We start from the raw sequence: 24182 nt of genomic DNA on the forward strand, positions 1-24182 counted from the left end.
CTCCAGACAACAATCTTGTCCCCGTCTGTATACTGTGTGCACTCTTCGGTTATTCTATTTGCGAACATGCGTTGTACTTCTAAACCGCTAGCGGATACCTTTGTCGTAATCGAAAAGCACAAAAGTACTGTCATGACTCATGAGTATAATGTTTGACGAAGTACACGGTGGCTATGCCTAACGAGCAGACATATATTTCTTCGTTGCATATTTTAGCACTTTTTTATTGTGCTGTATAGAAGAACTAATTTACATAATCTTCGGGGCAATTAAAACATTGCACCTGAAAGATCTATGAAAAGATCTTCCCGGAACAGCACCGCAAGCGGAACTGCCCCGACGACCTTGTTATCGGCCGCGCGTTCAAAGACACGGCCCACTCAGGGGCGGACCGCGTTATCAAGGGGCACGCGAGGGATATTGCTATTGCATCGCAAATGTCTTGTGCCAACTGCCATCAAACAAACAATCACGTACACAAAAAGTCATTCACATGAGGTGCCACTTTTTCGGGTGCCTCCAAATGCACGTGGTGGCTTCCGTCAACACTTACATACTTGAATTTCGCGCACATTTCCGCGCCTAGACACTTCATCAATGCCTCGGCAGCCGCCACGTTAGTGCTAGCTGCATTCAGTAGGCCTAACTCCTTGCTGATCACCAGGAGACTGTTTCGGAAACGTGACAGCTTGCGGTCAAAGAGACCCGGAAACAGATTGTCCGGTTCAACTTCACGAACTCTGACGTCATCATGTCGTACGTGGTGCCCCTCGGCGGTAGTTGTGAAAGCGCGGGTCATGATTGCCCTCGCAGCTTCCGCAGAGACGTGTCTGGACCGGAAGATGTCCAGAATTTCCTGTTTTGTGTAGCGACGACGATCGTCGTTGTTGCGCCGCGTCGCAGATCGCGGGTACGAGGCCGGGAACGTCCCTTCGATGGAGATGAGCCGGGAAACACGTTCGGGAAAGAGAAGGGCGAAGAAGTACCCCGTACCCGCTCCCATGTCGTGGCCCATGATGGAGAAGGTATCCCACCTGTTGGGGAATCAGAACCCGTGTCCAGAGAAGACCACATGACCATATATGTGTAAAGTCTTGGCGTAACTGAATTAGACTCAACTTATTTGTGCACTAGTTGATCAGTCAGGGAAAATAGCTTGGAACTGTAATTAGTTACTGCGAAAGTAACTGTTCTGAGGCTGGAACATACAATCTCACAAACTCACTTTGACTGGCTTTTTTTTTTACCACTCCATCATTTCAATCTCCCTATAATTACTGTTGTTTATCATGGTAGGCGGAAAATCTAGCTGCAATTGGGTTACTAGGGTTAGGTCGATATCTTTGCAAGCGTTGGACACTGTCCAAGCCCATCTCGCTCTTTAGAAACTCCGGCGTTCCCGTTAAACGACTTTTCAGTGCAGCAGGAGATGTGTCTGAACTGTCTGGGTGCGTCTTACGTAATTTAGAAAAGCGACTATTGCTTAAGTGTAAGAGACACGTGATATAAACATGAAAGATGAAAGAAGGTGAAAGAAAATGAAAGAACATGAAAGAACTGATGTTCTGCGGCTGGAACAACATAAAAGGGACAAATACATACAAAGCCTCAATTTGCCTAAGAAATTTGCGATGAAAGATGAAAGTTTTGAATGAATTGATGAAAGATGAAAGATCGCGCGTGATATAACCATGGTTCCACATTACAAGCGCTAAAATTTACTTTTTTGAAAGTTGCATTTACTCGACTTTCGTTCCGTAAAAAGCCGTGTACTTTTGCCATGCAATCGACATCCGGGATGACCTGCTAAGTTCGCCCTGTACTTTGTACTCCTTGTTAAGACCAATAACTCATGGGCTACGTGCTAAACACCCGTCATTTTGGATTGGGCCATTGGAGGGAGTTCCTTCGAGGGGCTTCCACGTTCTCTACAGGACTGACCGATATGGGGGTAGCATAAAGCCATCCTACATACTGTAAGTAGTCGGCCGTACGTCGGACATCATCCAGGTACTGGTCACGGCAGTAACAGTGGCTCGATGGAAGATGAGAGGAGAGACCGTGACCGGAGAAGTCAACTGCCACCAACTGGAACTCGCTCTTGAGTAAGGGAACTAGACTCTCGAAGCTCGCCGCATTATCCTGGAGAATGAAAAGTATACCATCGAGAAATTGTTGAAAGAAAGATGGATCCGTTTCTCGAAAGCGCCACAACGAATATAACAGACACAAGGAGCAGAAGAGCTTGGCGTTCTCTTTCTCCTATAGTATGTGTTCAGTGTATTCTAACCTTCCTCCTGCTGTTTCTTCTAATATGAACGTATAATCAATCAATCAATCAATCTATAAGCTTGCATAAAACATCAGCAGGGGCATACAAGACAAAGGAAGGCTAAGAATTGAAGAACATATTTCCCTTTTGTTGTATGCCCCTGCTGCTCTTCAACTACCCGCCTTGTTCCACTTGCAATCCATAAACCTATAATATATAAATAATATATAATATAAACAAACAACATATAAATAGTTTATAACATAGACATAGAATATATGAATAATATATACTATAAAAACATAACGTAAATATATATTATAATATAGGGTGTTCAAAATTAAGCTTTCACGAGCGCTACGCAAACACAGCGATGACAGGAAACCGGATGATAACTTTACGCTACTTGTGTAAGAAACAGGTGCTGCTAATTATGTAGCACCTGTTTCTCACTCAAGGAACGTGAAAAATAGCACCAGTTTTCTTTGGTTCGCCTATTTATAAAGTGCTAGTGAAAGCTTAATTTTGAACACCATGTATAATATAAACATATCACCCCGGCCCTTACTAACCGGTTCTGTTGATAAGTGTTCCACTGGGTCATTATCAGTCCGTTTTCATGTGTGTCTCTACAGTCGTTCCATAAAGTTCGTTTTTGAATACCTGGACGCGTGCCAGTAGTTTTCCCCAAGTACCGCCAAGGTGGCTGTTATCGCGCTTGGTAATGGTAGCAAATTTTTTTCCACTGTTAATATTAAGGTTGACAGGAGCTGTACCAACTCCACCGCTTCGCCCTACAATCGGAGTCGTACAAAGCAACGCGGAAATTCGCATTAGCGAAACTGTGTACTCTGCTCTTTGCCGCATTTACACAGCGATCGACAACTTAAGGGAAGGGGGGGGGGGGGGCGTCTTATTTATCATGTCCTTTATGCCATTTGCCGTGTTGGCGCAAGTCACGCAAATGATAGTACAAAGCTACAAGATAAATTCTGGGGGCCTTCTCGGTGCAGCGGGGGGCGTCTGAGATATGACAATGCATTCAGTGTCTATATATGACCGATACCGTACATTGTGTGCATGCCAGTGAACTCCTGCATATTCCGCACAGGCTTGAGCTCGAGGATCCCACTAGTCACATATGCGGCTACGTGGCTAGTGGGATCCTCGCGAGGACGTACGTCGACGCCATATGGAGGAGCTGACTTCCGTGCACGCGGTGACCAGTATCGGTCATCGACACATGAACGCGTTCTCGTATCTCCTGACGCCCTCAGCTGCGTACGTGTGTCCTGTGTACGTATTGCGTGCACTGCGTGCTCCGCATGTAAGTCTATCACGACGTCACCACAGTGTCGTCACTCTATTGTCTTTTTTTTTTGTTCCGGGTTCAACATGACAAAGCAGCTGTGGCTATCAACGTTTACCAGCCCCTGTGCCATCACTGATCGCCATTAAGAATAATCTCTCTCTTCTCTCCATGGAGGAAGGAGTGAGAGGATTTTTTTTATTCCGTGTTAGCGCCACGAAGCAACTGCGGCTATGAACGACGTACAGTCGTGAACAAATAGAGAGAGGACGGCAGGATGGAGTAGGGGATAGGGGAGGGGGTTAGTATACGCATCCTACGTCAACTTCAGGGGGAACTTTTGCGGCATTCGTCTGGAAACTCTACCGGGAAACCCAGGGAAAACCTCATACAGCACCGTCACCAATAGTTTTTCTTTACTAGTTATAAGAAACGTCGCCAATGTTAGGCAGCGTGGCGCAACTTCAAGGACCAACCCTGATCATTTTTGTAGTTTGTGCGACACCACCGGGGCCAACTCGCGTTGTTGGGAATCAGTCACGAAGCGAAAAATTGGCCGTGCTCGTTCAATCATCGAAGCACATTGACACCTTCCTTCCTTCCTTCCTTCCTTCCTGAAGACCCTGCCCTTCGCAGAGCTCCATTCGATGCAGGAGCCGACATTCGTGTTTTGGTACATGCCCACACTGATACCGCAGCATCTCGAAAGTTGGCCGTAAGACGTTGGTTGGGGAGTGGGTCCAGAAAGCTGGCGCTCCTGAACACAGCCTTACTCCCCAGTCTCCTCTACACGCACGTTCCACAGGTGTGGACAGACGGAGAAGACACAACAGTTAGGACACGTCCTAGGCCTACTTCAATAGGAGCTGTGCTCGCAGCTGTTTGGAAGGTATGCCAGGAATCCCACGGACAACCATAGCCAGCTGGGCTTCGACCCCGCGCCACATACTAGTCTTTAGTGTGACCGTGCTGTACCCATACGTCTACGCCGCTGACACATCATTTGTCGGTTGCTGCAACAACGTCATCCCAGCCAAGAAGAAGATGACGCCACCTCGCGCTACGCACCTGCCATCCGTGTAGAGCGAGAACAGGCTGTCCGTCGTCGGGACCCCATTGGCGGCCGAACAAGTAACCGTGAGGTACGGGAACCACCAGATCACGTGTCCGACGTTCCTTCAGTGACGTCGACGACGACTGCCTCGTGGTTTGCAGCCTTGCAACGGAAGTCTCGTGTGTCGGCAGACCCGTGAACCCCCTCCATTTTCCAAGTTGCAGCAGTGACCTGTTTTTGAAAAGACCGTCCGTAAATAGCATAGAAATCATCAGGAGAGAGGCTGGAAGAAAAGTTCGTACAGAGAGAAATGGGGGAAAGTGAAAGATTTTTTTAATTAGGCGATGCCCTCTCCCAACGTGTAAGTCTGGCAGCCGCCATGACAGATAGGGACACGGCCCGCCTCGCCGTTCCTAGTATCCAATCCAATCCAAATCGTGTGTCTCCTCTGGGGACCTATGTGCAAAGCTTCGTATGTCTTGTCTGCAACCATCGTGTTTGTTTGGGTTGCTTCCTGCTCCGTAAGGAAAGGGTATTGTGTCGTGTAAACCTTAAACAATGTGAGAACGACGTGCGGAGCTTGTATGGGAGATACCATTAGTGTTTACGATAACGGGTAGTAACACGTCAGGGCTATCTGGCTCAGTCGTTGAGATAGCAATCTTCGTCATCTTTGTTTGTAGATATTTCGAGAGTTTTGTGGTAAATAGTGATATTCGTGTTTCTGCTTGATCATTAATGTGTGCCAGTTTATTTCCGCTGCTGGTAATACATTGACGCCAAATGCTCCGACCCAATAGAACTCTTCCCGAAAACCGTCATTATGACGTTGGTTGACAGACTGAAACCGAAACAAATCGGAAGGGTAGGGCTGGGTTCCACGAATGGGCATTTGTTCGCTGCCTCCTACTGAAAGAAAAGTAGGACCGAAGGTCGCGTCCATTTCAGAGACCATCGTAATGCCCTCAAGTTCAGCTCTGCCAAATTGGTGGCGCTGCCGAATACTATGACGTCATTTGTTTACAAACAGAGACAGGTCGACTGGCTTATTGTATACATGTGAATAATGACAGCTCAACAAAGAAGCAGTAGCAGTTGGGTTTGGACCCATACACTGCGATTGCCGTATGGTTGCTGGTGGGTGGAGATACCGAGTTGGTATGTGTGAACGCGGAGACGGCACTGTCTCATAAGACGTTGGTTCGATTTCGTGCAGAAAATTGGCCCGTGTGAACGCAGCCTTAGTGAGTGTTAGTAAGACAGATATAACGTGGCTTCCAAAGTACCGTGTGTACGGCATCCAATCAAAGTCGGCACATGACGCACACTGGTGCGATATCGCTGGAAAACCACTCTTGGCAGTCGCGCAGAATCATGGTGGAATGAAAGATAAGTCAGGTACTTCACATCGAGTTCACGCCGTGTCTGAAAGCAACAGCTCGTGTAAATTTTCGACTCTTGTATACGCCACTTGAAATACGTGACACAATTGTTCCGGAGTCTTTCTTGCAAGTCATGTGCAATGCCCCTTTTGTGCGTGAGAGAGCAATGCAACACCTTCCGGTATTGTCTAGTGCGTATAGCATATTATTATGAGTATTAGCCTACTGTATAGTACGTCTGTCGCGCTCTTAGTGTGCATAGTACATTTCCCCGAGCACACTTACTTTACGAGGTTATTGGTTGACGGAAAAACACTTATCTCGATGACAATGAGAACCGGAAGGACAGAGTTAGAAAATGTGACTCGCCGCCATCTAAGTTGCCTCATAGACACGCATTTTCTGATTGCAAAGACGAACGGATGTTGCGTGTCTCCCTCGCATATGCTTCGTCTGCATGATGAGTCCACGCCGTTCAGAACGGAAGTGTAGAAGGATCCGCATTCTCAGAAATCCGTGCACCGAATGCTTGCCCCACCATTTCTTGCACAGGGACCTCCGCTCTGTGTCAGAGACGGGAGCCCCACGTGACCTGGACCGCCTTATCCTCGCTCAGCCCTGAGGGATATCCTTACGCTTCGACGAACCCTTCCAGTTCCTTTGGCAATGCATTGGATGCGGGCTCGCTGCACGTGCACAATGCATTGCCAGAGCTACTGGAAGGGTCCTTCGACGCCCAGGGACATCCCTCAGGGCTGAGCGATAATTTGGTCATGGTCATATCGCGGCGAGACCCTCTCTAGGGGCGCCACTGTGCCGTCTCTTGGTGGGGATCCCCGTTTCGGTTCAGTTACTTACAGTAAAAACTGTCATATTGGAATCAAAATGCGATTTACTTGGAACACATATGTCGTTTTCTTCATGAATCACCAGGAAATATCAATGCTGGACAGCCCCTAACACGTGCAATGCCTTTATACGCAATGCAATGTGAGAATACTGCCCGGGGACATCCCCACGACAAGGTTCGTTCAGTGAACACCAGAGGGCGACTCCCAAACTTCTCGGCGCCAATACATGCAACCGCCGTCAAACGTAACTGTTTTGGATGTATGGGGTTTGAGACTATAGAGTCGTAGCACAGCTGCGGCACAGCCGGTCGTGAGGATGAGTGCGATGCAGAGTCTAATGGACCATTTCCGACAACGCGTACGCGAATGCCCAGCCCTGGAGTCCGCCATCTTTGAGCGGAAAACATCGCCATGGACCCACCTGCGAGCGACTGTCATGTTCATTGTGGGGAGGTAATCGGTTTCAAGGTTACGCGAACGTTTGAGGTCTGGTAATGAGTACAATGTGCTTTCATTCTTTCCGCATTCTTCTTTCAATCTTCTCTTGCTACTTTCCCACGCAACGTACGTGCCAGTTCGTAAGGCGTCACCATTATTGGGGGGAAAGACACGACGTTCGACATTCCGCCGCCAGGGGCGACGCGAATATGGAAAAGGTCCACTGTAGGTCGCTGTCGTGAGACAATATATGCCTCAACCTTGACCTACTCAGACGTAGTCTCAAACCCAGAGGCTAGCACACTGAGGCGCTGCCGTCTGCACAGGCCATCGCGGTTGAAGGGTCCCAGCCATTTTGACCACCGAGGACTACCAGGAGGACAAAAGAACAACAACTTTATTTTAATGATTATGATTGGGGAGTTTCGTCGCCGGTGCCGATGCTCTACCCCATCGCTGGTGGGGTAATGGGGTGGAGTGGAATAATGAGTCGCCTTACAGGGGGGGGGGGGCGAGGTGCTACCGTGTCCAAAAAGTTTAAGAAGTGTTTTTAGGCCAGAGTGTTGGTGGGCTGGATTTGGCCATGGACAAAGCAATCTTGACGGTGAAATAATGGAGAGGAAGCAAGCGAGCTGGTCACTAGTATACATTTATGAAAAAAGCCCGACACTAAGGAGACGACGAGAAACGGACGGACGGTGTGTCTGCTTCTCGTCGTCTCCCTATATATAGTCTCAGGGTTTTTTTTAAACGTGTAATCTTGACATAGTGAGAGGGCGAAAGTAGTCCAGCTGACAATGAAAGCCAAGCCAAGCATTTGGAAGAATGCTCAGATTGCTTCCCTCTATGGGATGAAACAATTGTAAAGGCTTCTGAATTGGACCCTCACAGAAGACTTTTGAGAGAGACCTTATGCATAACCTCTTGTGGGAACTGTGTCAGCAACCCATCCGTAATCCTCGGTCCGGCCTTGAGCAGACTTCTTGTTCCCCCGAACTGACCCCTTTTTGTCCTCAACTGGTTGTTCCCTTCCCTCTGGTTGTATATAATTCTTGTATGTGAAGTACAATTTTTAGCTGTGTTTGAGACTTCGTGTTTGTGTCTGTCCTTTCGTGTTTCCTAGTCTCGGGGGTTTACATTATGCATAGTCCAGCTGATTTAGAGACAGTGAAAGTGTTGTCCCGAAAGGTTCGTAGTGCGTGCAATGGGGGAAGGATGTGCTCTAGATCTTCCAAGTCACGGCAGTGACAGCGTTTCTTGGGGATTCTCGCCAGCGATAATGTCACTTAGCTCCATGAGGAAAAAAATGCAAATGAGCTCGTACGGAATCAACAGAAGGCGGTGAAAAACGGACATTAGCGACTGCAGAAAGTCTACCGGGATAGCAATAGGCTTTTATACAAAACCATGCGCCCCCTGCGGCACGCATGGGCTCATGGGAACTTATGGCGCCTTCGAGCATTACGAGAAGGACAGAGGCGGAGGTAGAAGAACAACAACACCATTCCCGGTGTGCGCAGCAGCGTCAGCCGGTGTAAACCATAACCGAAGCAGACGACGGAGCAGTGTCGCTCAAAGTTCCCATGCTGCTTTGCGCCGTACGCTTGGCGGCGCGCGCATCTTTGTAAAATCGTCTATTTGAGAGAACTACGAGCGAAAGAATAACATGTTTCCACACTCGCTTGGTGTGCACTCGGCCATAATAGTCCACCGGCTTCGGTGGATCAGCTGGTTGCCTGGCTGGCAGCTGCCGATCCTTAGCTTGTGGGTTCGAACCCGTCCGAGGACGCGAGAAGCTTGATGGTATGGTACAAGGTGCACACACACGCGCGCGTCCGCCTCCACTGAGGACGTTAAATACGGGGTGCCCTTTGATGCGAGAATTCTCACCATTGTGGCATCGCGCATCATTATAGTTGTCGCGATGTTGAATTCCAATGGCAGAGTCGGAGCAAGTGGCAGGCTCCGCAGTGGAGCGGCTTGATCTGGCCTAGAGCAAGTGATCCGAATCTGCGACTGGAACACTTCCGCACAACTTGGAGTTAGCGCTGGGTAACCTCCCTTGGTGGATGGCGGCCAGAGACGGAGGAAGAAGAAGAAGAAGATGCTCATGTTCCATTATAACGCCATGTTTTGCAACATCAAGGTCTTCCTAGTCTCCTAACGTTGCCCTGGTAATGTCTGATTCTCGCTTCCTTCATGAAACAAAATCGCCAACGTACGACGCGAAATACTAGTCACGGCGAAGACGCGTTGCAAAGCAGCCATGTTGGCGAAATAGAGACAGGAAATAGGAAGCACGAGCGGCAAGTAACACGTCACGTAGAGTTCCGGTTGAATCTGCCTATTTTGGCGGAGCAGTCTGGGTTGCTCCCTGGAGCGACCTTGGCTCGAATGCCGCTCCGAAGCTCCCATTGGAATACTCCAGAACTGTTCTCAATCTGCCATTCGAACAGACTTGCTCTCGGCGGAGCAACAAAAGTTGCTCCGGAGGTGCTCCGAATCTGCCATTGGAATTCAACATTGTCACGAATAAACATCGATTTCATTTTGTCTTCTTCTTTCACATGCATCATTGCTGCAATTGTTCCACGTTAAGAAACATACATGTGGAGAAAAAAGGCACAGAGAGGGAAAGAGAGAGAGATGTCGATAAGCAACTCACCTCACCAGCATGGTGTGTGCGTCCGCCGTTCAAGCTCATTTCACCCGAGTGCACCTCCGGCAGGGCATCATCAAGATTTTAGGAGATCTTCGTGGGAGATGAACCCGAAGGGCACTTTGCCAGCACTCGCTATCACAGTGGAGGAGAATATACACAGGGACTTTGACACATTACACACACACAGTTGGATCCTTGATAGCTATGTTATCGTTTCGGGGCCGATGCCGTACACAACGGGGTCACCACGTGTGACTATGAAGCACATCTAGCGCACGCCCCTGTGTGTGTAGCAGTTGAGATTGAGAGCAGTGTTTTCCCGAGCGTGTCGGAGCGAAAATAATGTTCGCTGTGTGATTTCGTATCGGGGGCGTCGTACCCTTATCCCAAGCAGACAAGAGCGAGCACCTTTTTAGCGATGTATTCGTTTTGCTGTGTTTTCAATGCTCACTAATTAAGTAATTCAGCCAATGACACTATTGGCCTACGCAGTAATTTTTTACACCCTTCCGCTTGTAAAATGGGTAAAACGCCCTTTTTCTTTCCACAAGCGCAACTGGAAGGTGTAATAAGTGTTGAAAAGGAATTTTCACATTTACCCTTCTGAAACAGAGCTAGAACGAGAATGCACTCCCTCCCCTTGAAATGATGCTTCCTGTAGAATACATTATTTAGAGGGGTGAAAGGGACTTTTAACCGCAAGGCGGTGAGACAAAACCACTTGTAAACCAATTAGCCCATTTCGCTTCGTTGTTGGTTAACCACAAAGTTGCCATCGCAGGATCGCATAAATGGCATAAGGCATTTACACCCGAAACGAAAAATTCGTTGTAGCAAAAAATAGACCTCTCTCTGTTTGTAAACAAATGACGTCATACTGTTCGACAGCGCCACCAATTTGGTAGACTTGAATATAAGCCGCTGATAAATCGCTGTTCACGAGGTTGTGACAGGTCATCCCAGGTTACCCTATTTAAACGTACAGGATAGTTCTTTGCACCGATGTGAAGCTGCTTTGAAACTTCCGCACCGAAGAGGCAGAAAGTGGGCACCGGGGATACCGAAACTCACGCGGCTCTGGCATCACAGCCCTCGCCGCCGCCACTGAGGCAGCGCACGAGAAGTCACGTGCTTAGGCCCGCCAATAAGAATGGACGCAGCTCCGAGATCTGTGATGTCGGCGCTTTGCTCGGGAGTGTGATCGAGGGCTTGTATGTCGCTAAGTACGACAGGGAGAAAAATAATTTTTCCTCCTTGGTGTTCTGGAGTGCAGTACGACGCGCCCATAAGATTACTGAACCACATTAACGAAAGTGCCGCAACTCCTTTAAGACGGACTTACTTCTTAAGAAAGTCTATGGGGGATTTTTGTTCGTAGGGTTCTCGTAAACCGCGCTAAATTTCTACATGGAACAGGTACAGGCGTGTTCCCCTCTAGTTTATCTAGGGAATGACAAGTTTTTGAACGCCTGACGCGATCCACTGATTTTTGGTGAATTAAAGTTCGTCAAATTTTCAGTACATGGGAGTCTATGGGAAATGAAAAAAAAATCGCTTCTCTCGGCAGAGCCGCCCGCACTATTTGGGCCAAAATGATTTCATTCCCTACAGTGGCAGTCCAGGAATTGATTGCAATCAACAAATTCGACAAGCTTGCTGCAGTTTTCCAAAACCCTGCTTTGTCGTTTGCTAGCATGTTCTGCACACTCGCGCTTATTACATTGCCTCCTTAAAGCGCGCGAGAAAAGCAAAGGGAAGAAAACAATTTTCCAACAGTACAACCAACTCTCTCCGGAAGCGGACTGAAGCGGAAGCGGAAGTGACTCTAAGTCCGCCTTATATAGCCGTGCCTACGGGAACCAATAACAGAGAGCGTGACTCAGAATCTGATGCGGTAGACGCGGTACCCTATAGGGCTACCGGTAGACTAACACCCGCTATTGTTAGGTCAGTCAGTGTACGACACTCTTTGAGTACGTCACCGCAGAGAAGGTACGGGATGGTGACGTTGCGTTCGCTTTCTTTTTACCCAAAAAGCTACGACGTTCAACCGTATGAAGCTTTACGCACGTCATGTGGAGTCGGGGACATCTCCAACCTCAATATCAGTTGACTGCTCCACTCATTTCAGTACTCCAGTGGAGTACTCCAGTGCTCCATTTTCTCTACATCCACTACTCCATTTCTGTCCACTCAGGGACCTGCGCAGAATTTGCACTGACAATTTTCGAAGTTCAGTTGCAAAGAGAAATAAATTGCCCTCAATTAAAGTTGTCCAAAGCCTTCCTAAATGGCGGCAAAATTTTCCAGAAGGTAATTGTCGAAAGTCCCACATTCCTCCGTCGAGTACGTCGTCAGTTAGAATTTTTTATCACTTTGGGTGAATTTTTTGCTTTGCTGGCCGAACCGTATTGGGCTATCTCAGGCATTTCAGTGGCGGTGTTGCAAACAAACAGGGTGGGGTGGAATACCTGGTTGGGGGTTCGTTTGGGGGTGATGGTAAAATCCCTTCTCTTTCATTTGAGCGGAAATCCGGGAACTTTTATTGGAAACTCAAGGATGGAGTCAAAGAGTTCGTATACCCGTAGAGGAACTTCGACCGTGTAAGAGTTGCCCTTGTAGGAATGCATCCGTGCGAATACAGCGAGAGAGAAAAAAAAAACGCAGTACGAGAGAGAAGCACAGGACACATGTTCTAGGAATGCCCTCGTCCGCGTCGCTGTTTCCGAGTCCGATCAAAGTACGAGTACGTTGTTTATTTGTGTTTCCTGTACCTTCCGTGCCTTCGCATGACCTCACACTGCACGAGGAGTTCACGTGCATGAGCAATGGTAGACACACGCGTGCACAACAGCCAAGTTTCTGACGTGCGGATGAATCAGATAACAATATGAATCAGATAAACATTTGCCTCTACTGCAGTAGAGTGACTTCACCCAAGCAGCACAATGTACTGAAAAGTAGAGTGCATTAGAGGTGTACGGGTAGGTGGAAGGCCTTGAACAGACCCGTAAAACTAAAGTACATTGATAAGACACATACCGCCCACCCGTATTGCACTCTACTTTCAGTATATTGTGCTGCTTGGGTGAAGTCTTGGGTTGCCGTGAGGATTAAGAAGGAGAATACAGGAGGGGAATGAGAAATGTTGGTGGGCTTTAAAGATATTGTAAAGCAGTAGACAAGCATGATATGCCGGTGATGTGACTAGAGACTTTGTTGCTTCTAAATACCATATGCGGAACCATACGACCGACAACGCGCTATAAATATTTTTAATTTGCCATGAAAAATGCCGCGTAGTGGAGCGGTGCGACGCCTAGTGTCAAACAACCCCCTGTACAGCGGGCAACACTAAAAATTGGTATTACACACTATTACATCGGAACTTCGTTATTTTAGTAACCATATTATTAGTTTCCCTGTTTACCTATGCATTCTGAAACCCATGTTAACAGTGTTTTTTGCGAAGTAACCCAGCGCTGGACGCTGGCGATGGAAGCTCTGCCTACTTGTCTGCTGCGCCTGCGCGCTCCTTCTGTTCGCGGACTCTTTCGAACTTTCGAACGAACAAACTCTTTCTGTGAACCTCTGTGAACAAACAAGTCCCGACGCTGTCTGGCTTCTTGAACGTCTGACACATTTTCTTCAACGGCTCAGCATTTCATTTCAGTTCGCTTATCCGTTTATCCTCAGATGTGGATCGTTGTGTGGATTGCAGGGGCGGATTTTATGGTGGATTGTGGTGAATTGTTATGTTGGGCCCAGTGTTATACGCATGCAATGTGGTTGCCGCCGTATGTGGCAGGAGTACGGATTCATTTCGAATACCTAGTACAGTGTTGCCTGTAACCTTTAATTGTAATTTTCTAATTAATTGCACAGTCGATTGGAATGAAACTTGCGCAGTTTTTGTCCTGGTGGCTTGGACTGTCGAATAGCCACACTAAATGACATTTGATCGGTGCTGCTTTACAGTACCTTTAAGCTACGTCTTGTTTACGAGTGTTATCTGGGAGCTTGATAAGCTCATACAAACAACAGCAAGGCTTAGAGTGCGATTGCGGAAGCCAGCTTCCCGTTGTTATCGTTCCTCTGCACTGCTCTGTCTTCTGTATGTGACGCCGGTGACAGGAACACGTATATGGGTCGGTGTGGTGACCTTAGTATAGTGAAGTGAGCACGTCCGGCTTGAAACAGTATTAAAATGATGGCGGCACAGGTGGCTTTTTGTCACGCAAATGGCAGAGACTGAATTAACAGCTCGGACGAACACGACACGTAAACCTCATCAACGTCCATACCAAGGCCTACTGTATTATTAGAGATCTGAAAGTTTGACGACTTTCCTGTTGCGAGTGTGTGCAGAACTTAGTTCGCGTACCCACCACGATGGCGCTCGCTACATGGCCCAGAATGATGGCGGTATGGGATCGTCCCAACTGCGCTCTATTATTGCCAAGGCTGAGGATTAGAAGAGTCGTGGCTTGTCGCGGGATCGTGGTGTGATTGATAATCGCTTGGTCCACGCAGACAGTGCCAATGTGGCAGGTAAGTGAACTAAATGCGGCACAGCTTTTTTTCACGGAGCTTCCGGGACTATAGTAACACGTATGTGTGCCTAGCCCACACCTGATCAGAGAGGTGTGAGTTCGATTCCCGCCACCGGCACTTCGCTGACTTCTCGTCAACTCCCGTCTTCTGCCTCTGTCACCCGCACAGTCTTCAATGATCATTGAGACCACTGAACATAGTGCTACCAAGCGTTTAACGTGTCAACTTCTCAGAGAGCATTGAACCCAATGCTGTTTAAGAAGTCGACACGTTACACGCCTGGTGACGTCACGCGTATGTTCCATGGCCATTGGTCTGAATGATCATGGAAGGGGGGACAGGGGTAGTAACAGCCGCATGTCCTCCGGACTGAACATTGCTGTAAGCTGGTTGAGACGTTGAAGAAGTCTCAGGAGGGCAATAACTCGCCCAGAATGGTATCACAATGGCGTCCACTATGGTCCTATAGCCCCTCGTACAGAGCGTAAAGACTGATATCATCAGCTATGGGATTTTCAATGTAGAGGAGGTGGTGTCCCTCTGCATGAGTCCCGACCGGCAATGATGGTATGCCACGGCCAGGCGATGACGGTGGCCTATCCCCATGGTTGCTCCAGCCGCGTGTACATCCTCGTCGTTGTCCATGGTCCGCCACATCACTCCCCCACTCAGACGCGGAGCGGCGATGAATCAGAAGAAACCCACGAGTTCACTGGAGGACGACAGCGAGGGCGACCGTGGACAACGACGAGGATGGACACCCGCCTGGAGCACCCGCTCCTCAGTTCCACCGGCGTGGCCATAGGGAGCGACAACTTTCATCACCTCTCCGTGGCATACCATCACCGCCGGTGGGACTCTTGTAGAGGGCACGTGGCATCAGGGCGAGAGCCCTGATAAAACAAAATTAAGAAAAGATAACGTTGCCATTTCAGGGAATGTGCCGTGACAAGGAGTCCTGGGGCCCGATCTTGTTGTTATGCCGTAACGCGCGTTAAATGCACCTCTTCTCTGATTCGCCAAGAGCTCCCGTGCAAACGCCAATCGCAACGTTTATCTCTAATCACTGTGGTAGTGGTGGTGTGCTATTTCCGAGCGATCTGCCTTCCTGGCGTCGTGTGTCCCGGGTCGATCTCACGGGAAACTATTCCGACATTCGTCTCAAAGCGTCTGAGGAAAACCCGGTGACAACACTCAGACAGCACAGCCGGATTCGAACCCGGGTCGCCTCCCAGCCTCGGCGTGGAATGTCAATACCATAGCCCCAGCCTCCTACATTACGTAGTCCCGTCCCCACGGAAGCTGATACGGGGGCTCAAATCGCGGCCTTCCACTCTCGTCCTACTGACGCCCACGACGCGACGGCACCTCGAAAACCGTTCTGGTAGGCCGGGTTTTCAATTGAACGTTCAATGATGTGAACAGGCACTCCGGGAAATCGACAAATACCTCTGAGTTACTTACAAGGGATACTGAAGACAGTTGGCTACAACCATCCCACCAGACTGTTCACTCTGTCAACTGTCGGCAATGTTTTAATACCATCCCAGGAGGGATGGACTACACCCCTCACCCTCCCACCCACCGGGCCAATGTAGGCGTCCACCCTGACGAAGGGGGAAAAGGGAGAGGAGCGATGGCAACTCGAATGGCTTAGAAAAAAGGGTGAGTACCTTTTAGGAGGTAATAGTTGTCGCATATGTTGTGCCTAAAAGGTTGCAAAGTACCTGCTACCTACGAATGATAGGTTGACCTATAGGATAGGACCAAGGAATGATGATGTCATAATGTTCGACAGCGCCACGAGTATGGTAAAGTTGAACTACGTTCAATGCTAGTGGCGAGCAAAGTCACGCCCGAAAGCCACGGTCTTGTTGGGATTACGATGGTCTCTGAAAAGGACGCGACCTTCGGTCCTACTTTTCTTTCAATAGGAGGCAGGGAACAATTGCCCACTCGTGGAACCCAGCTCTCCTCTTCCGATCTGTCTTGGTTTCGGTGTGTCTACCAACGTCATGATGACGTTTCCCGGGTAGAGGTTTATTGCGTCTGCATATATACCTTGCCCATAGCCCTCTGAGGTTTGTCATCACTAGGGGTTAATTTTCTCACCACGCTTTCCAGCGTCTATTTTTTTCTTCTTTGTGTGTGTGTGTGTGTTCTGCCAACTTCTAGATATAGGGTGAAGGCAAAGCCTTCGTCAAACACTTCATCGTTTGGCTCATCGTTCAGCTTATCTCGTGCCCTCTCTGACCTGCGATAAGAAACAATGAGGCACCTCCCACTGGAGCCCGATGCTGAACTGTACGTATCGTTCGTTATCGTTATTATTTCAAGTTCAAAACTCCAAATGTCAAGTGACCTCACGTGAAAACCGTATCGGTAGGCTGAGATTTCAAAGAAACAAAACGACTGGTCATTGCGCGTGAGCTCGTGACGAGTCATAGGGAAGCCGTGCATTTATCGTGCGTTACGGAATAACGAAAAGTTAAGCGTCGAGCCTCTTATCTGCTTTGAATTATTACAATTAGCTTCCTTCTCTCTCTTCTATTGCCCGTGGGGCGACCTCATTGGTCCTTCTCTCAAATAAGGGGGTAACAGCTAACGCCACCTACATACAGAAGGCCAGCTTAATGCCTCCTCTCCTTTCTTCGCTACGTAGACACATATAGTTAGAATTCGTCTGCTACGTCTGATTTGCCGCTCTGCGAATATTCAAGAACTCGCAAATAATTGCAGTTAAGTTTGCAAATTTTAACCTATAGACTCAAAGTAAACACGCTTTTCAGAAAATCAGTCTTGAGAAAAATGTGGGACCGTTTTGAGCTTTCCTTTCGTTTCTGTTTCTTTTTTTTTTTTTTCTTTTTTTTGCATTCAGTACGCGGGGACGTTCACTACTCGCAGACGACAGTGGCTGCTCTTGCGGCTGACGGTGGCTCGTCTCCATGGCTACGACCGCTGAAAGCACGTTCACGATTGGCTACGGCAGTTAAAAACACGATCCTCATTGGCTGACTCTTAGATGTTACGTCACGGCGACGAGTAAGCAGGCTTCCTCTATCTAGGTGGTGTCGTAACATCTCAGGGTGAGGCGCAGGCACTCTTTTCCACGCCGGTCACGAGTATCCCCTTACTGCCGCGTTATGATTGGACAAACACTTCGTCACGTGGCTTCTCCAAACTTTACCCTCTTCTCTGCGCAGAGACACACTGTCGTGCTGCCATGACGTCATCGGGAAGAAGACTTCACTCGATTATATATCTTCTGCTGGGACATGGTTCCATGTTGGATACAGTGACAGAACTTTCCGCTAAGCTCTGTGGACGTCCATGCAGCGGTCGAATTATCATTCCCCCAAATACAGTAAATAGGCAACATCTGTTTTGCTCAAGCGCGCGATAGACTTCTACAAAATCCATTTGGCCAGGTGTTATGTTTGCTCACCAATGTAGCATTTCCGCCCTTACTCTGAAGCCATACATCACATCCGCAACGTATTACTATGTGCAATGGACCACTTCCTGTTTGTAAACAAATGACGTCATAGTGTTCGACAGCGCCACCAATTTGGTAGAGTTGAACTACGCTGGAAGCTACGGGGGCGAATACGGTCGCGCCCGAAAGCCACGGTCTTAAGGGGATTACGATGGTCCCTGAAAGGGACGCGACCTTCGGCCCTACTTTTCTTTCAATAGGAGGCAGCGTACAAGTGCACGTTCGTGGAGCCCAGCCCTCCCCTTCCGATTTCTTTCGGTTTCAGTATGTCTACAAACGTCATGATGACGTTTCTCGGATAGAGGTCTATTGGGTGGAGAACGCTAGTTTGTTGCTGTTGTTATCTTATTGCCGTACTGTATCGTCAACACTCGACCACACTTATTCTGTAACTTACCCGTGCTCAAAAATGGCGTACTTAGCACAAATGTGCTGTATATCGGTCCGTTTCTTTTGTACATTATCTCCTACTGCGCTTGTTATTATATTTAGGTGTCTTGCGCACTATCTGCTGTGTGGGGGGGCCTGATTGTTGCCGAGCTGTCTTTCTACAATGTTTCGTCCGGTCCCCCACACGTATTTCCCGAAATAAGTTGAAGTTATGGAGTGTGGATTAATTTGTGTGACATTGACACCCGTTTTCTTTTCTTTATTTCTTTTTTTTTTCTTCGTTTCTGTCACAGGATACACAGGTTAAAATCATAGCGGTTGCGTCAAAATGCACGGGACTAAAGCGTGCAGCCAACGATCCCGAGGCAACAAGACAGAGTTGTCTCGCGGCGTTAAAACCTCCTATTGTTGCATAATGTAAAAAACCCCGAGACTAGGGAACACGAAGGGACAGACACAAACACGAAGTCTCAATTGAGACTTCGTGTTTGTGTCTGTCCCTTCGTGTTCCCTAGTCTCGGGGTTTTTTACATTATGCATCATCTTCACCAGCTCGCTTGCTTCCTAGCCATTTTTTCATTCTCCTATTGTTATTTCTCGTCTTATTTCTCTCTCCGTTCTCAGGTATATTGCAAGTTCGCGCACACTGCCAAGTGACGATCCCTTTTTTCTTGAGAAGCCTTACATATATATCCCATTACATCACACTGCTGTCTTTGTGTCAGGTTCAACTGCCAGCTTCTGTTTTGAGATGATACGTATTTTATTGTTTGGTTATGTGCAAGGAGGCAAGATTCTATTTTCACTCTGAATGCAGGGTAAGCTCTCCGAGCACGTCTTTCTCCTCTCCGCGACCGTGAAGGTCGTGACCTCCATTAGCTTCCCTTCCCCATTGGCTCCCTTCCTTCGGAGGAAAATAAGTCGGAGGTCGACCTAGTGTTCCCGCACGGGTTCCTAACATCGGTGACAAAGACCGCATGTTTAATAAGTTTTGCACCCCAAGTTTTTGTTTGTTTGTTTGTTTTTTACCTTTACAGATTTGTTATAAAAGATTACGAGATCAGCATAGATACCATTTTTGGAGTTCTGTTATACGGGCAGGCGGACATGACGTCCTCTCGAAGAAAGTATGTCACTACAAGACGACTAATTACCTAAAATTCGTTGATCAACCCCTTAATTAGGGGTTTTCGAGCAAAGTGAGATAGCAGAATGGGACACAATCCTCCGTTGAAAGCCGCACCATGTTTTCAAAAATCCTGAAATGCGCACGTGCCTCGAAATATTCTATCGCCGAATTTATATACGCAAATAAAATCTCCAATCGAAACCACGGCGACCGGGAGCGACAGGGAGCACAGCGCTCATTCAACGTCAGAGGGTCACGTGATTTGGAGCGACGGAGATGATTGGACGCCGAACCAGGTAAGCCTCCGTCGGCGAAGGTGGTGCGCTCATGAGGCGCGTGGTTTTGGTTTCAGCTCCTTTGCATAGTGACATCGCGTTCTGTTATCTCGCGTTTGTTCGAAATTCCCTAATTAACGATTTAGTTAATTAATTTTAGGTAGACAACGCGTAACTACCTAAAGTTGTACACTGTACAAGAGAGAATGATCCGTCTGGCCGTATAACTCAACTGAAAAAAATGACATCTGCTGCTCAAATAACTTTTTATAGTAATTCAGTAAGGGAGAAAAAAACGCCCTTATAATTAGGAACCCATCAAAAAAATACTGGATTTATGAAATCGGGCAAATCACAATAAACCGTGCGATTTATCACACCGAACTATTCCATGTTCTCCGGTGCGGCAGCCATAAAAGAATATATTTCCTTTCCGGCACTGTGTATCAGACGGAAGTTATGCATTTGTTCGCTTGCTTCGATACGTCGACCTCCTTCCTCAACCTGTGCACTGTCAACGCCACCTAGGTAGAGAAGGCCTACTCATTGTCTCCTCTCCCTTCTTCGTTTAACCGCGTATTCACACGAGCGACATCCTCACGGAATATTCTAGTGGAAGAAAAAGTTGAAAGTCTGCTCACAGAGGCCGAAGTTCCGTCCGTTCCGTGTTATATTGAGCATTCACACGATGCGGAATATCGGGAGTGGCGTACCGCGCACTTAGCAGACGACACTTAGCAGACGACACCGTCGGCGTGTTTACCTGTCGTCTGCTACGGAATATCTTGTGGCTGTGTAGCAGGACATTCCCCACGGTTAGCAGTGTACGTGAAGACACGACCTTGAGCGCTCGCGCTCACGTGATAGCAAAAATATATGACGCTTTTCGCATCTTCTACTTCTGCCAGAATGTCGCTCCTGCGAATACACTGTGAGAGTCAGAATTCGTCTGCTACTGCGATTCACCGCACTGCGAATTCAAGAACCCGCAAATGATTGCGGCTCACCTGGAACCTAAATGTTTAGACAAAAAGTGCAAGACGCTTTCCAGAAATTTAATTTTGAGAAAGAGTGTGACCCTTTAGCGCTTTATTACCAAGTTTGCCGTTCATAGCATTGAACGTTGCGTTCTCCGGTACTCTATTGTTTCATATATGTCGTGATGTAAACCATTTTGCAGTGCGTGCCGGGTGTTCATGTTACGCGTGTATTTGTGTAGATGTACTTGCTGCGCATTCGGAAGCATTCATGTGGGGTTAACCTGTGCGGTAACAAGTAGTAAGGGTATATAATATATAAATACAGGAATGAAATGAGTGACATAACGGCTTACTATTCGTTGTCCCGACGGAATACTCGGGGAAACAAAATGTCTCGCTTTTTTTCAGCCTTATTTCGAACGCGCATTTGTTTCCAGATGCGCACACTGTAAATATCGTCGGCGCTATCATTGAACAGGCCTGTACCCACATATAGCGATTTGCTACACAACGCTATAAAACAGCGCTTAAGGCCTGTTCCGACATATATATATATGTATATACACATATTTATATTTTGTATATTTTTTTTACTAGAGAATGCAGCGCTGTATTTGGGAACTGGTCTTAATAATTACGTCTTAAGTGTCCTTAATAGTTAAGGATTGACTAGAACAATAATTGCTAGAGTCAAGCCTTATCGTTGCGATCGTCCCGTATACTAGCATGGAATAGTGGAAGATAAGTAAGAATGCGAAGATAGGCACTTGGAGATAACCTTCACTAATAACTCATCGCTGTTTGGTAGATAATAAATCAGATAATGCGAATATCTTTGTAGTGTAGTAAAAACAAATAGTACGTGGCTGTTCATTCATGCGTTCTGTATCACGACATGGTATCATGTGTAAAAACATGACCTAAATAGAGGCACAAGGAATACTATGAAGAAAGGTGTTCTGCGCGCAATTTAGTTAATTTGAAGCGTGTAAATGGACTTTTTTCTCTAGCAATACACATCTTTCCTTCTTCCGTTGACTCAACAGACCTCTACCCGAGAAACGTCATCATGACGTTGGTAGACAGACTGATACCGAAACTAATCGGAACGGTAGGGCTGGGTTCCCCGAATGGGCACTCGTTCACTGCCTCCATTTGAAAAAAAAAAGTAGGACCGAAGGTCGCGTCCCCTTTTAGGGACTATCGTAATCCCTCAAGACCGTGGCCTTCGAGCGCGACTTTTTCGCCCCTACCTCCGAACGTAGTTCAACTCTACCAAATTGGTGGCGCTGTCAAATACTATGAAGTCATTTGTTTACGAACAGGGCGAGATCTACTGAAAGGTGTAATAACAGTGATGGAAATATTATGGGAAAAGCTCACGGAAACAGTGTTTTTAACACAATGTACCCTTTCTGAAAGGGTGTCTTAGTGTCGAATGTGTCATTTTTAATGGTGCCTTATGTGGGTTGCGCCATCTAGAAGAGTGTTCCGGAAACTCCCTCCTGTGTGGCATGAAACCTATGCCAGAAAGGTGTATGACGTAGTAGACATCCACGTCCGAAAGGAGTAACATGTTTACTGTGTAGCCACAAGAACGTAATTTGATACTGAATAATTATTTTTGATAACAACCGACAAGAAGTCGGCCCAGGAGGACGCACACTAATTCCCCACATCTCCCACTCCTTCCTGCTGTCCTCTCTCCATATGTCCACGTCTGTAGGCCCCACATAGCCACAGTTGCTTCGTGGCGCTAACGAGAAATTAACAAAAAAAAAGAAAGAAAGATCCCGCGATCCTGACCTTGGCAGGCAGTCGTGTTATAAACCGACACAATGAGATTGGCGAGGGTGGAATTTGCTCTTGGATTAAAAAAACAGACGAGGAAGAATTGTGTTTTGTTTACAGACCGAGAAGACCGAAGGGATATTGCGTAACGACGATGTAATAGTATACCCCTAGGCGTAACGCAACTGCAATGGCGCTTCACAACACGTAAACCGACCTGGGTTAACGAAGAAAGTCCTGACCTTCCGTGTTGTCTTTACAGCTGCATGATATACGACGCGAACAGTCGTTCCTCTTTAACGCGATAGGGCCATCCTTTATCAACGAACGCTGGAAAAACGACAAAATGACGCACAAACTTTCCGTAAGGTCGCAAGAAATTTCCGTGACCTTGCATGCGTTATGTTTTGCATAATTATGCCTCGACGATGACTGAGAGCAAAATACTGATATTGCGCAACTGATTGACTCGCAATTCGAAGTCGATATGATGGGAAACGAAAATGAAAACGGATACCGCTTTCCGCGTAGCGTTCACACTAACAGCGCGAATTTTTCTGAAGCCGTCAATGCATCCCTACCGCCACGAAAAATCACACAAAACCGTGGAAATTTTAAAAATATGAATACCTTTAAAATGAATAAACGCGACTGTAGCCAGCCCAAAGTAGATATTACCAAACTTCACCTAACACGGAAAACCTAACCTTACCAATCCAAAACTAACGCCTAAACAGACGCAGTAGTACAACTGTCAGGCTGAGTGAAATCGGGGAAAGTCAGACATCGTGCGCGTGTTTCTTCTGCGCCTATATAGTGTCAGGCAGTAAACAAGCTGGCATCGTAAAAGATCACGCAAGCAGACGATAAAAGTCCCATATAGCAATCGTACATTTGAAAGATACTCACGAGTAAACTAGCAGACGACACCAATGCCCGCCTCTCTGGAGATTAGCGGGAGGCAGAAGCACGTGAACTTCTGTCAAGACGCCAGCAGCTGTTGTCATGTATCCCCTAGGGAACATCCGCCCTCGCCTAGGGAATTTGCTGGCGGTGCCGCAAGTTGTTCGCGCTTCGATGCGTTCGGTGACTTTTCGCGTGGAACGCCGTCTTTTTCCTATTGTGTCCGGCCGCACGCAACTCTATGATTTCTTCGATGACGAGCATGAACGCTGCTGCATTCGTTAGCTTGGTTCTTGAGTGCGTTCAAAAAGCGCGACTGATAGCACTGTGTGCGTGGAGTGCTCCACGTGATTGTACGGAGTACGAACTGATAAAAAAATGTCCTTTGAATAGCTGGCCACTGGCTTCCTTGGTTTAGAAAGCATTAATATCTGAGCGGGTTTCTGAGGCATACCAACAGTGCTGAAGACACAAAGGACACAGCACTGAAACACTTTCACGAACAACCGCTCTTGAATCTTCCCATTTCCCTCTTATCCGAGACGGATAAGTGTGTTGGATATTTTTTATTTTTTCGCATGTTTCATTCCTTGCATGTTCTCAAAACGCCAGTTTTCCTTTTCTTTTTTTTTTTTTTTTTCTGATGGTTATATTGAAGTTATACTTACACACTTGCTTCCTGCACGTTCTTATTTC

The 24182-nt window shown here is 47.4% G+C and overlaps 1 protein-coding gene across 1 annotated transcript; it reads right to left on the reverse strand.

Annotated features, from left to right (window-relative positions):
* Positions 1-208: 208 nt before the first annotated feature.
* On the reverse strand, positions 209-23762 carry LOC135391984 (serine hydrolase-like protein). The gene is made up of 5 exons (XM_064622582.1): positions 23493-23762; positions 9972-10100; positions 4650-4866; positions 1976-2142; positions 209-1034 (listed from the first exon to the last, which is right to left on the reverse strand). Exons 2-5 carry the CDS (start codon positions 9980-9982, stop codon positions 470-472), a joined length of 960 nt encoding a protein of 319 aa, XP_064478652.1. The 5' UTR covers positions 9983-10100; positions 23493-23762; the 3' UTR covers positions 209-469.
* Positions 23763-24182: the final 420 nt, after the last annotated feature.

The sequence above is a fragment of the Ornithodoros turicata genome, chromosome 4 (genome assembly GCF_037126465.1).
Source record: "Ornithodoros turicata isolate Travis chromosome 4, ASM3712646v1, whole genome shotgun sequence".
NCBI lineage: Eukaryota > Metazoa > Arthropoda > Arachnida > Ixodida > Argasidae > Ornithodoros > Ornithodoros turicata.